Consider the following 13073-nt stretch of genomic DNA (forward strand, 5'->3'; position numbering starts at 1 on the left):
CCTGGGATTCTGACCAATTAATTACACACACACACGTTAGTTGTGATGTGCTTGTATAACTGTGTTCCAACATGCTGGTGCAGGAAACCAGAACTTGCAATGCAAAAAGCGCTGGGAGTGGAATTACAACTGCAAATATATCACAAGAGCAACTCCTAGTGATTTAACGGACTACACTGGATTTTTACCATTGAACTTTACATCTGGCCTTGAACACAAGATGGAATTTCATGCCCAGTGTCAGCTAGCAGGGATCTAATTCCATGTCTGGGAAGCCTGGAGTTTTGTTGCCCTTCAAATCTTTTGCTACTGGTAGGGAGGGAATAGAAGTCCTTGAAGAAATAAGTTTTGTCAGGCAAGATCTGAAGCAAAACTCTGATGTAAACCACACTTGGACAAATTAAAATTTGTAACAGCCTGGTAAGCTTTTTGCCCAACAATGTTGTTTGCCCATCTCTGCTGAGTAATCATGTGATCTTAGTATGACCCCCAATCTGTTCCCCCCACCCCAGCAAAACAAACAAACAAACAAAGGTTTTGTTATCTCTTATTTGCATCATGTGTGAATTTAAAGGTTAAGTGCTTTGGGCAGAGGCCATGTGCAATTTATATGTATAGCAAGGCATTTACTACATGCTTGGGAACTGTAAAATAAATCTCACAGTGCTGGGTGGTTATGGACTATACGAAAACAGTACACATTTTGCCAGCACTTTTCTTCCTCAAGGATCCCGAAGAACTTTACAAACAAATTGTGTCTAAAGATCTCTGCTACTGAAACAAAGTTGCCTCTCAGCTGCTTTACAGACAAATAAAGAGATTTAGGCTTTTCGTCCAGGAGCTTACAACTAGAGCAGACATGAACATGTCCAGAGGAGACTACAGGAAGGGGGTGAGAATGGGAGGCAGAGTTGCACATCACAGAATCAACTCACTTGTTCTCATTTGCATACATTGTATTAGTCCCTTTCTATGGTTAATCTTAGGCCTGGTCTACACTGGGGGGGAGGGGGAAATCGACCTAAGATACACAACTTCAGCTATGAGAATAGCGTAGCTGAAGTCGACGTATCTTAGGTCGAATTACCTCGTGTCCTCATGGCGCAGGGTTGACTGCCGCTGCTAACCCATCAACGCCGCTTCTCACCGCAGTGAAGTACAGGAGTCGACGGCAGAGCGATCGGGGATTGATTTATTGATCCCTGATAGATCGATCACTACCCGCTAATCTGGCGGGTAGTGTAGACGTACCCTTATACTGGTGCATTAATGGAGTCTTTAGGACAGGAAGTGAAGGAGACTCCCATATTCAACTGAAAATGCAGGCAGGATTTAGAGAGACCAAAAGCAATGACCAATTTGGAATTTGGCCAGAAACTGGGGTTAATGCTATATCTTTTGGGAGAAGTTCTATGGGATCTTTAATGAGCACAAGGGGACAGGGTCCTTATTTTTACATTTCATCTGAACTGCAGCCATGCACCTACAGTGAGCTCCGATGGAGAGGAACTTAACTACAGGGAAAGAGGAGGAAAATCCAAAATTGTTTCAATGCATCACAATGTGCCAAGTGCAGTTTTGGTCACATGACCATCCACTTACGGGAAAGAGCTCCCGTGATAACAAATGATCTCACTAGAAGAGGGAAGCACAGTGAATGTTGGAGATATACATCAATGCTGTGTGCACGTTTAGACAGCCAGTGGCTTTAAGAAATCCCTGTCTGTTTCCATGTGGGCGCTGGAAGCGCACACCCCAAATCGGCATAGGAAAAAGGATTTAGTAATGGCCTGTTTTTAGAGCTTTTGTTATTTCTCCTTTGAGCAGGTCTAATCCAGCCCTCTGCTCCAGCCCTTTGGCTTCCTTTGGGGACAGCAGGCTGGGGCTTTTCATTTTTAGTTGAAACAGACATTTGGACGCTCTCCCTTCCTGGAGCATAGTTTGCTTTTACTGTTTCTAATGCTTGCTTTGTCCAAAACTCAATTTTGACCTATTTTGCTTGCTGCCTTTTACTTTGATGATCCTGCAATGGCAAAAAACAAGCATCGCCCTGAGGCCCAAGACCTGCCACTCTGCTGCAAAGCACCTTTCCTACTCTCTGCCTAACCCCTTCTTTCCACTGTTTGATGCTAGAATGCACTCATTTTCTATCTGGAAGGAACATAGAAAGGAAGGCCATGGAACCTGTCCAGCACCTGGAGTTTTCAGGCTAATTCTGGTTTCCAAGCACACTGCTTCGTTTGATAATTTGTGCATCCCATTCCACTCAAGTTTCCTTATTTCCCATTACCATTGTATCCAAGCACTAGGGTCCATTGTAGAGGGGTCTTTGCTTTCTCCTACACTTCACACGGTCGCATTTTCTTAAGCATATCGGTGCTGCCAGGGCAGAGCTTAGAGCCTGACGTGCCTTGGAGTATGGATGGACAAAGCATTCTGCATTCTAAGAGTATTCACAAACTTTTAGCCACACGGGTGCCAAAGGGGGCCATGGCTACCAGTCCTGGGGAACGAGGTTTGGGAGAGGTGCATGCGGCTAGCCCCGCGTCACAATCACCGCTATGTAACAACGTATGGTGGGAGTGAGCAGCATGCAAAGCTATTTTCAACCCTGCTGGGTAGTGGCAAGAATGAGAAGTACAAAAACAGCTGCAGTTGGTCACCTGTGGTCTTTGGAGTACCCTGGGCCATCCCAAATTTCTATGGCGTGTGGAAGTCAGGTTCCAGGGTTCACTTTGTGAGAGAGAAGAGCCTACAAGTTACGTTATCCAGACACTGCTGCTAACACTAAGGAGTGTGCTAGGGTGAGGGAAATGACTTGCACATGGGGCAGCTGTGGACCTGCGTGCAGGAGCCATCCTGGTGCAGCTCAAGGCTGAACTTCTGAACCCTGACTGAACTTTTTTCAATCTGGCTCTTGTTTGGATTAAGAGCAGAGGGCTTGAGCCTATGCAGGAAACCCTCTATCAAAGTGCTGGCAGGGTTGCCTCCTCCTTGCCACGCCCCCTTCCCAGGACGCCTCTTAGCTTCCACTCACCTGAGGCTGCTCTGGTTCTTTGTTTTTGAATTAATAGGAAACAGGGCTACAGGCTTTCAATGCAGGTGAGAAATCACATGCCACGTAAGTTAAGTGCGGATAACAGCTCCCAGCAAGTGGAAAGGGGTGTCAGCAGGAGACACTAATCCCAGCGAAAACTTCCTTCTAGGAGTTTAGCAGCCAGTTGCTACTAAGTAATCTCCTTCTTACCTAACCCAGGGTAATTTCGCCTTTCTCCAAGAGGCGAAGAAGGGCTAAGACTAGGGAAGAATAAACTGGGAGCTATCTGCACCCAATACTCTGACTCCAAGCCTTATAATGCCTCCTTCTGGCAGGAAGGTGGAAATGGAGTAGTTGTGAGCTCTCCAAATCCAGCGCTTCTACCCCATAATTCCACAGCATCTCCCACGGGCAGAGAGCAGGCCCTGAGAAGCTACGACCTACATTCACAACTATAACCCCCGTAATAGTTTATGGAAGGAATGATTTCATGGAGTTTTGCTTTAACCAATATTTTGGTCCTGACCAAATGAGCAGCCCGTACAGCATCCACATAAAAGTGACTCCAGACTCTGCCTCTGGGATGGCCACTGAGCTCAGAACAGCGATCTCCCACACTTGGCCTCTAACAACTTAGATACTAGAAAGGAAGCTGCCAAATTAGTGCGGTTTCTGATCTTGAAAGCAAGGAGGGCGGTTTGATCTGCAGCTGCTCATGACAGCTTCCCAGATTGTTCTGGTGTGTGTGGCCTGCACACACATGGCTCTGGGATTTTTGAATGCAGACTGAAGTTGCACATCGTACTGGAAAAGCCTCACAAAATCCCACTCTCTCAAGCTGGCCGTTGAAAAGATTGTGTTGCTGTGGCATGTAACTGCTCAGCACATACTCGGTGAAAGCATAAGAGAGGCATAACTAGGTGTAATGTGATGAAATTAAAAAAAGAAAAATGCAGGCTGAAGATCAGGGAACAATCCCTGACAGTGAGGGATCATCTCCGTAGCCTGTGGAATCATCTCAAGGAGGCGGCAGAAGCCCTAAACTGGGCAAAACACTAGAAAGTGCCCTGTAGGGAACAATTCTGCATTGCCAAGAGGTGGAATCGAAGGCTTTTCTACATCCAGTTTCTACAAACATGATACCATGGGCAGAGGTCTCTCTCCAATGCGCGTTGAGGAGGGGCACAACAGCTAACACACCCTGTTACACTCTGGCCACCAAAACGTGGATACCCAACAACAGTATTGCTACAATGGGCCCTCAGCTGGTAAAACAGCTAACAGATGGCACTAACAAGCTACTACTGTCAAGAACAGTAGCAAACAGGAAGCAAAGGGGATATGAGAAATACAGTGAGAGGTCTCTCACCTGGGCAGTATCCTGACAACAGGGAGGAGACCACATTCAGCCAAGAGTGCTGCTTAGACCCGGATCTCCTCTCTCTGGCTCAGCTGCTAACCACAAGCTATCACAGCCTCAGTAAGTGTATCACACTCTTGCACTAGATCTGCTTCTACTACTGCCACTTCTCAAATGCCTCCTTAGTGTTAAAGCATAGAGGGCTCTTCCAATCCTGAATGCAGACTCCTTCTTATGCAGGGTAGCGTGTGTAACCGAAAACAAACCAGGGGGTGCGGGTAAGGAATGGTGTCCCTAGCGTCTGTTTGTCAGAGAGTGGAAATGGATGGCAGGAGAGAGATCACTTGATCATTACCGGTTAGGTTCACTCCCTCTGGGGCACCTGGCATTGGCCAAGGTCGGCAGACAGGATACTGGGCTGGATGGACCTTTGGTCTGACCCAGTATGGCCATTCTTATGTTCTTACCATTTCCCAATGATCCAATCCTCAGTGCTTGCCCTGCCACACACAAAATGAGGGCAGCAAGAATGGGAACAGTTAGTGCCAACCACATTACTGGGAGCACCTTGAGTGGGAAACGGGGATGCTCCAAGTGACCTGATGGAAAAAAGAGCTCAGATCAGGGAGGGACTCTTATCACACTTCAGGGAAGGGACCAGTGAGGAGAGGTTCACGCATCAGGTAACACGAAGGGACCCCTTCACAGTCAAGAGGAAACAGGGCTTTTGTTTCCCTGAAGAACAACTGATATGAGAGACATGGCACCATGTATGTGCAGGGAGCATACTTGTGAAACATTTTATGGAGGGACAAAGGGGACAAGGCAGACCGGGGTCGCTGGGTGCTCAACACACAAGTTAGACTCACTGGGCCAAGAGGCCAGTGGTTGGGCAGCAACTCCCACTGCCCTACAACAGAGGTCATCTTGCTTGACTGCATTCCTTACAGTGGCACTCGGCAAGCACAGTCAGAGCGATCACCCAGATAAGATCAGAAGGCAAACCCTGCGCTATGAAACAGGGTCACTTAAATTGACAGGACTAGTGGAATTTGGGCACAGCACGTTGGGAGACAGAACATCCTTTGTGAGATGACCTTAAGTGTAGCAGAGGAAAAGTTCAGGGGCTGCTGCTGTGCAGTCCCCAAAGTTAGTTTGTGAGAAGCCAGAGTCTGACAAGTACCCAATAAACTGTCCTTTGCTCGTTGCCTCAGGAACCCTACAACCCATCCCAAGAGCTGGTCTTCCACGCCATCTCAGCAGGTAAGGAAAGAAGGAGCTGCAGATGCCTCAGGAACAAAGACTGTCTGTTGGGACTGTTTGTGCAGCTGGCTTTTCATGGGAAAGTCCTTTAATGAACAGCCCTTTGAGAGGCTCCATGGAGCCACTTGGCCAGGGCCTCGATGTAGTAGCTCACTTCAGGGAAGGGAGGGAGAAACAAGGGAGTCTTACATTGGTTCCTCCAGCTGATGCTGCTCTGAGCAGCACTGATGGGACTCTGGAAGGAGCCATGCGTTAAACCTCCTCTGCTTCCCTCAAATGAAGCCATTTGCCTGATTCCTGCCAGTCACACACTGAAGCTCAAGTCCTTGGAAATAGGATTTAGAGCCTCAGTCCAACTTTTAGCAAAGATGTTGGGCTGTGACTCCTACTTGGGGAGCAGAAAGGTCCATGGGATGGAATGAAACCATTGTTATGCTGATCAGCAAGGTTGCCTTGTTTTTGACTTAATGACCTGCCAGAGGTAGGTCTACTACGAATAGTGAATCTCTTCTGACCCTAGGGAACGTGGATGGGAATCTAACACCAACCTTCTCATCTCAGGCAGCAGTCCTGAGCCTGTCAGTCCAGCAGCCAATGAGAGCACTTATTCAGTCTAAGCCTCAAGATGACCTACACTGGCTGTGTGAGAAGAGGTTCAAAGCACCAAACACCTTCACATCCAGCTCAAGATAACTTTTCCCCTCCTCACACATGAGCCCAGGTCATCTTCCCTGACACCCTCTTATGGAGCTCTCTGGTGGCCATGTCCAGAGCTAGAGAGTCTCTTCCCAGCTCTTTTGTCTAGGGCAAAGAGCCAGACAGACAAGAGGTGGCTGAATGGGCTGCTTATCTTTCAGCACAGGGGAGCAAGGAGAGGAATTTCAGGAGCAGAGGGGGGTGAGCACATATACCTGCAGATAAGATGCTAATATAGACACACTGTCCCTCAGCTTAAGGCAAACTACTATCCGCCCCATAGAGAGGAGACTTCACTCCCCACAGAACCACAAAGCTCTGCATCCCTATCGTCCTGCCTCCTGTTCAGGAGATCCACAGAAGGAACTACCATATGCAAGTTCCTGAGACAGAAGTGTGTGTTTCAGGGGAAGGGGGATGAGGGGAAATGACCTGCAACAGGGCAACCATGTGGTGGGAAGGGGATGAGAATCAGGGAGAGCTTGACATAGCTAGGCATCTGAGCAAGCTGTTCTTCTCCAAAAGTCTGCAGCCCTGGTACCCCCCAGGAGTTAGGCATCGCATCACTCCTCACCTCCCTTCCTCTTGGCTTTATTTCCTCATGTCTTCCAGGTCCCATCCACCTGCCATCTTCCTTCAGCTAAAGGCCAGAAAGACTCTCTACAGAGCCCAGCAAGTGATCCCCCTCTAGCCAGAGAGAGAGGTCATTGCAGAGTAATGCAAGGTGCTCTGCCTTCCTGGCTGTCCCATGTAGTGCTAAGAGGCCAGCCATGCCCAGCTGAAAGCCTTTCAATAGCACAGTCAATATGCTGCAGCAGTGACAGGCAGGGAGAATGTTGTTTTTAACACCATTCACACAGCAGTCTCACTGGGAGGGGCGGGCAGGGAGAGACAGCCAGCACTACAGGAAGAGCTGGTTGAGTTCAGTGGCTACATAGGCTGATTTTAAGATTCCTGGAACTCGTTCACTTGTTTCCCTCTCCTTGGAAGAGGAACTGCAGGGCTTTAATAACTGGACAGAAAAGTTGCCTGGTGTCACTGCAGCTCCTGTTGGGGTCTCTTTAGAAACTTTTTGCAAGGACACCCCTCAGCAAATCCCCACGGATGTCTCCAAGGCTATAGCAGCAATGCCAAAGGAAACTACAGGATCTCATTCAAGTAGGGAGGCACCTGGAGAAGCCAGGAGGCTGTGCTGGTAAGGACCAGAGCACTCAACACAGCAGTCCCCACAGGGGAAGATGGGAGTGGGGGCTACTGCTCTTGGGGAACTGGTAAATACACCATTGAGCTGTGTGAGACAGTGTCTGCTGAGAGAGGCCAGACCCTTCTGCTCTGCCTCTCACTGCAGTGACCTCCTCCACCCAGTCTCAGGCCCCTCTCAAAGCACAACTGACCCCTCCCCAAGTTGGCAGTTTGAAATCCAATAGGCTCAAAGGCAGCAAAGTGACAAGTCAGATGACCTGAGGGGTCCTAATGTTACACCTTAAAGGCTTTGTGGGGAAACTGGTAAAAACTCCTCAACTCTCACTGCACTGAATGGAGGTGCGTGAGTTTGCTCAAAGGTCCCGGCCACCTAACTCACTATGGACAGGATCTTAGGTCCCCCATCGCCACAGGATCTGAGCACCACCTACATACTTGTGGATATTTAAGGAAGTTCACAGATGTGGGGAAATCAAGGCAGAGAAATTAAATGAGTTGTCCAAAGTCATGCAGGGAGCCCGTGGTTGAGCCTGGGACTGAACCCTGGTCTCCCAAGTCCCAGTACACATCTTAACCACAAGCCCATCTTTTGACACTGCTGTGTACCATGAAGGGAAAGGGAGGTGGTGATTTGGGCAGGAGGAAGGAAGTGGTTAAAGTTTTTTGCCCTGTGCAGTGCTGGCTGCTGTTCCAGAGAGCAATGTGGGAGGCACAGGTGGGAGTAGGCATGGGGCCAAAGCTCTCACAGTGCTGCAGCAGCCGAGACATGGCAAGGCTCCAAAAATGCAGAGCTTTTTACCTCCAGCAGTTAGAGGAGACAATATCTAAGCAGCATTCCTGAAATGCCCTCATTGCAGTCCCCCAGCTGGCCTGCCTCCCTCAGCTTCATCCCCATCTTTTCCAATCACCAGGCTGATCTCTCAACCCCAATCCTGCCTCCTTCACAAACTGCCAGCTCCCTCTCAAATCCCAGCCTGCTGCGGCCCAGCTCTGTTCCCTGCCTTCTCTAACTCAATCACAGTCCCAGCTCTGATACCTTTCTCCTCCCACTGAGAGGAAACAAGGGTACTGCAGAGTGAAGCGATAGTGATCCAGTAGAGAACACTCAGATACCAAGTCCCAAGCTTGGTTCTCAGGGGTGCTGTGCTGCCCTGAGATGTATATGGAGGTACCCAACTGAAGAGCCCACAGCATAATTAGCAGAAGTCAGGGTGCTAGCCCTGGAGCCTTGGTCCCTGCAGTGAGTTCTAGGATTCTCCATTTCCTGTCCTAACCAGCTGGGCAGAGTTGCTGTGTGTGATAAACAATCGCTGCACTCCACCCTAGATGTGCTGGATAAAGGGGTTTAAGATATGGAAATGTGAAGTATTATTTCAGAGCCCAATATCTGAGGAGCCTGGGGCCGTATCCTATAAAGTCTCCCACTGTGGAGACCCTGAATGCACACAATATGATCCCTGCTGACAGCACAGCGTGGGTATGTCTACACTGCAATTAGACACCTGCAGCTGGCCCGTGCCAGCTGACTCAGGCTCGTGGGGCTCAGCTGTTTAATTGCAGTACAGACATATGGGCTTGGGCTGCAGCCTGAGCTCTGGGACCCTCCCACCTCGCAGGGTCTTAGCGCCCGGGCTCCAGCCCAAGCCTGAATGTCTACACCACAATGAAACAGCCCCTTAGCCCGAGTCACCTGTCATGCGCCAGCTGGGGATTTTTAACTACAGTATAGGCACACCCCCAGTGGCCTGCAAACCCCGAAGAGCTGCCCACCAAGTCTCAGCTATAAAGCCAGGCCCAAACCCCAGGAGTCTCAAGCCACCCTGAGATTTGGAGTCTAAGCTCTCCCAGCAACAGGCCTATGGCCTCTGGTAACCCCACAACTCTCTAATGAAGGTTCATAAACCGCTCTGACATCTCCATGGAAACAGAGTGTGAGGTCATAAACAGGGGATTAGCACCTCCCAACAGTGAGCGAGGCACAAGAGGTGACAGGGGGTTTTCAATTCTCCCATCAAAGGCCAGGGGGCTGGGCGGGGGGAGAAGAAGGAAGAGAAGAGAGCTTGTTACACAGGACGGGCAAGCTGAGGGTGAATGACAAACTACAGTCAAAAGGGGAAAACACGGAAAGGGCAAAGAGTGCAGCATGCCTGTAACAAGCTCCTTCTGCCTGCCCTCCTCCATCCATTGTTATTGCCCACCGTGGGCTTCTCTGCATCCTAGCTAGCTCAGGGATTTGTACCAGCAGTCCTCACTGCAGTATCTTCCCTGTATTATTGCCAATTATGGGGAAGCCGATGGATTTGAGGGAAGGAGAACGTATCTTATGTGTCCAGCAGTTTCTAAACTCTGTGTGGATGGCTTGGATCAGGTATGGTTAGTTGTGGAGTGCCTTGAAGTATTGGCAGGCCAGAGCACAGTGATAGAACCTCACTCGTTACAGGTCCTGAATCCAGGCTGACTTCACTGCCTTACGCTTGTTTGGAGGCAGAAATGCCCTCCCACCTCCAGTCCCCTTAAAGGCAAGAGAAGACTATTTACCTGTTGAGCTTGGGTTTCTTGGAAACATGCCCTTCAGGAAGCAGTGGCCTGTGGTTTGGCAGCAAACCTGAGATGGAAAAGGAAAGATGTGAGATTTTGCATTGTTCCCTTGCTAATAGCTACAGTTATACCACTCTGAGATCCCATTACAACTCATAAGATAAGCAGACCGTATTTGGATAGGAGATCTCTGGAGAGAGCCCAAGGGGCTAAAATGGAAGAGGTGTTCTTCCTGTTGAGTCAGTATTGATCCAATGCCCTAACACAGGCAGGGGTGCAGTACGGCTGGAGGTGTTGTATTTGAGATGAAACATATAACTGAAGACTTGACCACTTGTGGTCACTAAAGAGCCCATGGTGCTGTTTATCAAACAAAGGGCACTGACATCTAGCCAAATTCCAGCACAAGGATTACAATCTGCCTCTTTGAATTCTCTCTGCATTTTAATTTGGATATAGCATGGGAAAGCAGGCATAATGGCTAGAGCAAGGAACCACGCAGGGGACCTGGGATCCATTCCTGACTGACACCTTGCTGTGTGACCTTGGGCAAGTCACTTTCCCATCTCTGTAAATTAATTTGAAATCCTCAGATGAGTGGGGCTATATGCCAAACATTACATTCACTTCCTGTCCTGAACACTTGTGTGTGCTGCTATGCACAAATTATTGCTTTGTTCCATCTCAAAGATCACTGAGACATGAAAGAATAGTTACTTACTGGATCCCACTGACTACATGTTCAGTTCCCTTGCAATTCAAAACCCACAGTAGCTGAGAACTCCTAAGAGCAGGCTTGGAGGGGCAGTTGTGGGACCCACGCTGGCTACATCATCTCGAAGAACCACTATTACTGTAGGGTAAATAACCACTCTCTTTTTGAGAACGTGTCAATGTGGAGCCCACTGCAGGCAAGAAGTATCTCCTATGGATGGTCGAAATAAAATATATATACTTATGGCATTTCATCAGTAGATTTCACAGTGCTTTACAAAAGGGTTTTTCCCCATTTTACAGAATGGGGAACTGAAACAGAGAGAGGTGACACAACTTGCCCAAGGTCACCCAGTACGCCAGTGGGAATAGAACCCCAGCTTCCTGAATCCCAGTTCGTTACTGTATCCACTAAGCAACACTGCCTCCATAGAGTTCCAGCTGCAACAATAATTCTAGTGCTGCTCTCCTGAACTTGGCATCTGACCTAGCCGCTAAGTCCAAGGCACAGCGCTTGACAAAGGTCAAGTGGATTACTCTACATGAGATCTCTGACATTGGCACATGTCTGAAGCAGGCAAAACAAGTAATTTAAGCTCTGGTGGAGTGAGCCTTGATATTCAGTGGGAAAGGTACAGCAGCCAGTGATGGCTGCAAGCGTTACCATCCGGAATCTGAGATAACATATGTATTTGTTCAGTCTCTTCAGGTCTAGGACAAGGATCAGCTGTCCCTTCCCTCTTTGTGATAAAGATGCACTGCAAGTAGAAGCCTCTACCCCTGTACTCCCATGGAACTTCTTCTATGGTGCCTAGATAAACCAACGCCACTTCTTTCTGTAATAGGCTCTCATGAGATAGGTCCCTGAAGAGGGATGGGGAAGTGAGTGGGATAACCATGGACATGGTTCCCAGCACTCATTTGTCCAAGGTGATATCAGACCAAGACCAACAAAGTGGGGCAAGCTGGCTCCTGAAAGTAGTTGCCAGCACCTGATCGATTCTGATATGGCTCATGACATTCCCATCAAATTTGCTATTGGACTGAGGAGGAGGAGTGGATGCTGGAGGAGGTAGATGAAGGGCACCTTCACTGGTACTGTGAACATTTCTATTGTTGGAAGTCCGGTTGTCTGCTCTGGGAGTAAAGGTGAGCCCACTGCCTTTGTTGGGGTTATCTGTAGGAATTCCTACTGGTGAATGGTGTGTAAATCCTCTGGAATCCCAGGGTGGCCTGATTCCTTTAGGGAGGTAGTGCCTAGTCCTCGAACTGAAGAGCTCCATTTCCTCAAATGGGAGATCTTGAATGGTATCCTACACCTATCTTGGTACCCTCCAGGATGATAGCCATGAGGTTAGTCTCCTGATCACAAATGTAGCCATCAACCTTGTGGCTATGTCCAAGGCCTGTGTGGCCACCACCTGCAGAGCTCTCCTGGCAACCATCTGGCCTTCTTGTATAATTTCCTTCAGCTCCTTCTTAGTGTCTTGAAGCAATTTGGGCAAAAATGGATCACTCTCTTCCAAGTCAGGAAATTGTTTTTGGCAAATTATGCCTGGTAGTTTGCCATATGTAGTTGCAGTGAAGCCAACAACAGGCTTTTTGCCTGAACAGATCCAATGTTTTGGGCTCTTTGTCGTCAGGAGTTCCTTTCACTGACTTGGATTTTTCTTATACTGCCGTGACTACTAATGACTCATAGTTTAGGTGGAAGGAAGAAGACTCAAAATTCTTTAGGGCCACTGGGTAGCGTTTCATCACCCTTTTGGAGGTTGGTAGAATGATGGCCAGGTTTTACCGAAGGGCTTTGGGCACTTGGTAGTAAGGGGTCCCAAAACAATAAGAGCTCACTGGCAGCTGTTATTCTGGTGGCTGCGGTGGTGTGGAGGGAGGAAGGTGTGTTCCCTCCCCAAAGTGGTTACTACTAAATAAAGGGGTCAGGGGCTTGTTCCCAGAGAGGACTCATTACCTGCTCGGTGAGCCATTTGTATGCACACTGCAACCTTCTTATGCTCCTCCAGACAAAGACCTGTGATCCTACGGGGCAGCATCCCTCCATCAGAACGGATGAACTGACTCAGCAATAAGACATCCTAAGGAAGCAAGGAAAGAAGGTAGAATGATCAGTGCCAGAGCTGCACCAACAGCTACAATTCTTAGGTGCTGACACTGCCCCAGTGCAACGTATGAGAAGTTCAAAATTATTCCTTCCAGTGTATATTATCTGGCATTTTGTCAGCAATGAATTTCACCTGCCATTGT

The 13073-nt window shown here is 48.6% G+C and overlaps 1 protein-coding gene across 1 annotated transcript in view; it reads right to left on the minus strand.

The window, feature by feature from the left end:
* Positions 1–13073, minus strand: part of MRPS18A (mitochondrial ribosomal protein S18A) — a 30114-nt gene that overhangs the window by 1211 nt on the left and 15830 nt on the right. Inside the window, exons 4-5 of the mRNA XM_077813579.1 lie at positions 12781–12904; positions 10098–10164 (exon numbers count right to left, since the gene is read on the minus strand). Of these exons, the coding sequence (XP_077669705.1) occupies positions 10098–10164; positions 12781–12904 (191 nt within the window). The remainder of the gene's footprint in view (positions 1–10097; positions 10165–12780; positions 12905–13073) is intronic.

This window comes from Eretmochelys imbricata, chromosome 3 (genome assembly GCF_965152235.1).
Source record: "Eretmochelys imbricata isolate rEreImb1 chromosome 3, rEreImb1.hap1, whole genome shotgun sequence".
Lineage (NCBI taxonomy): Eukaryota > Metazoa > Chordata > Testudines > Cheloniidae > Eretmochelys > Eretmochelys imbricata.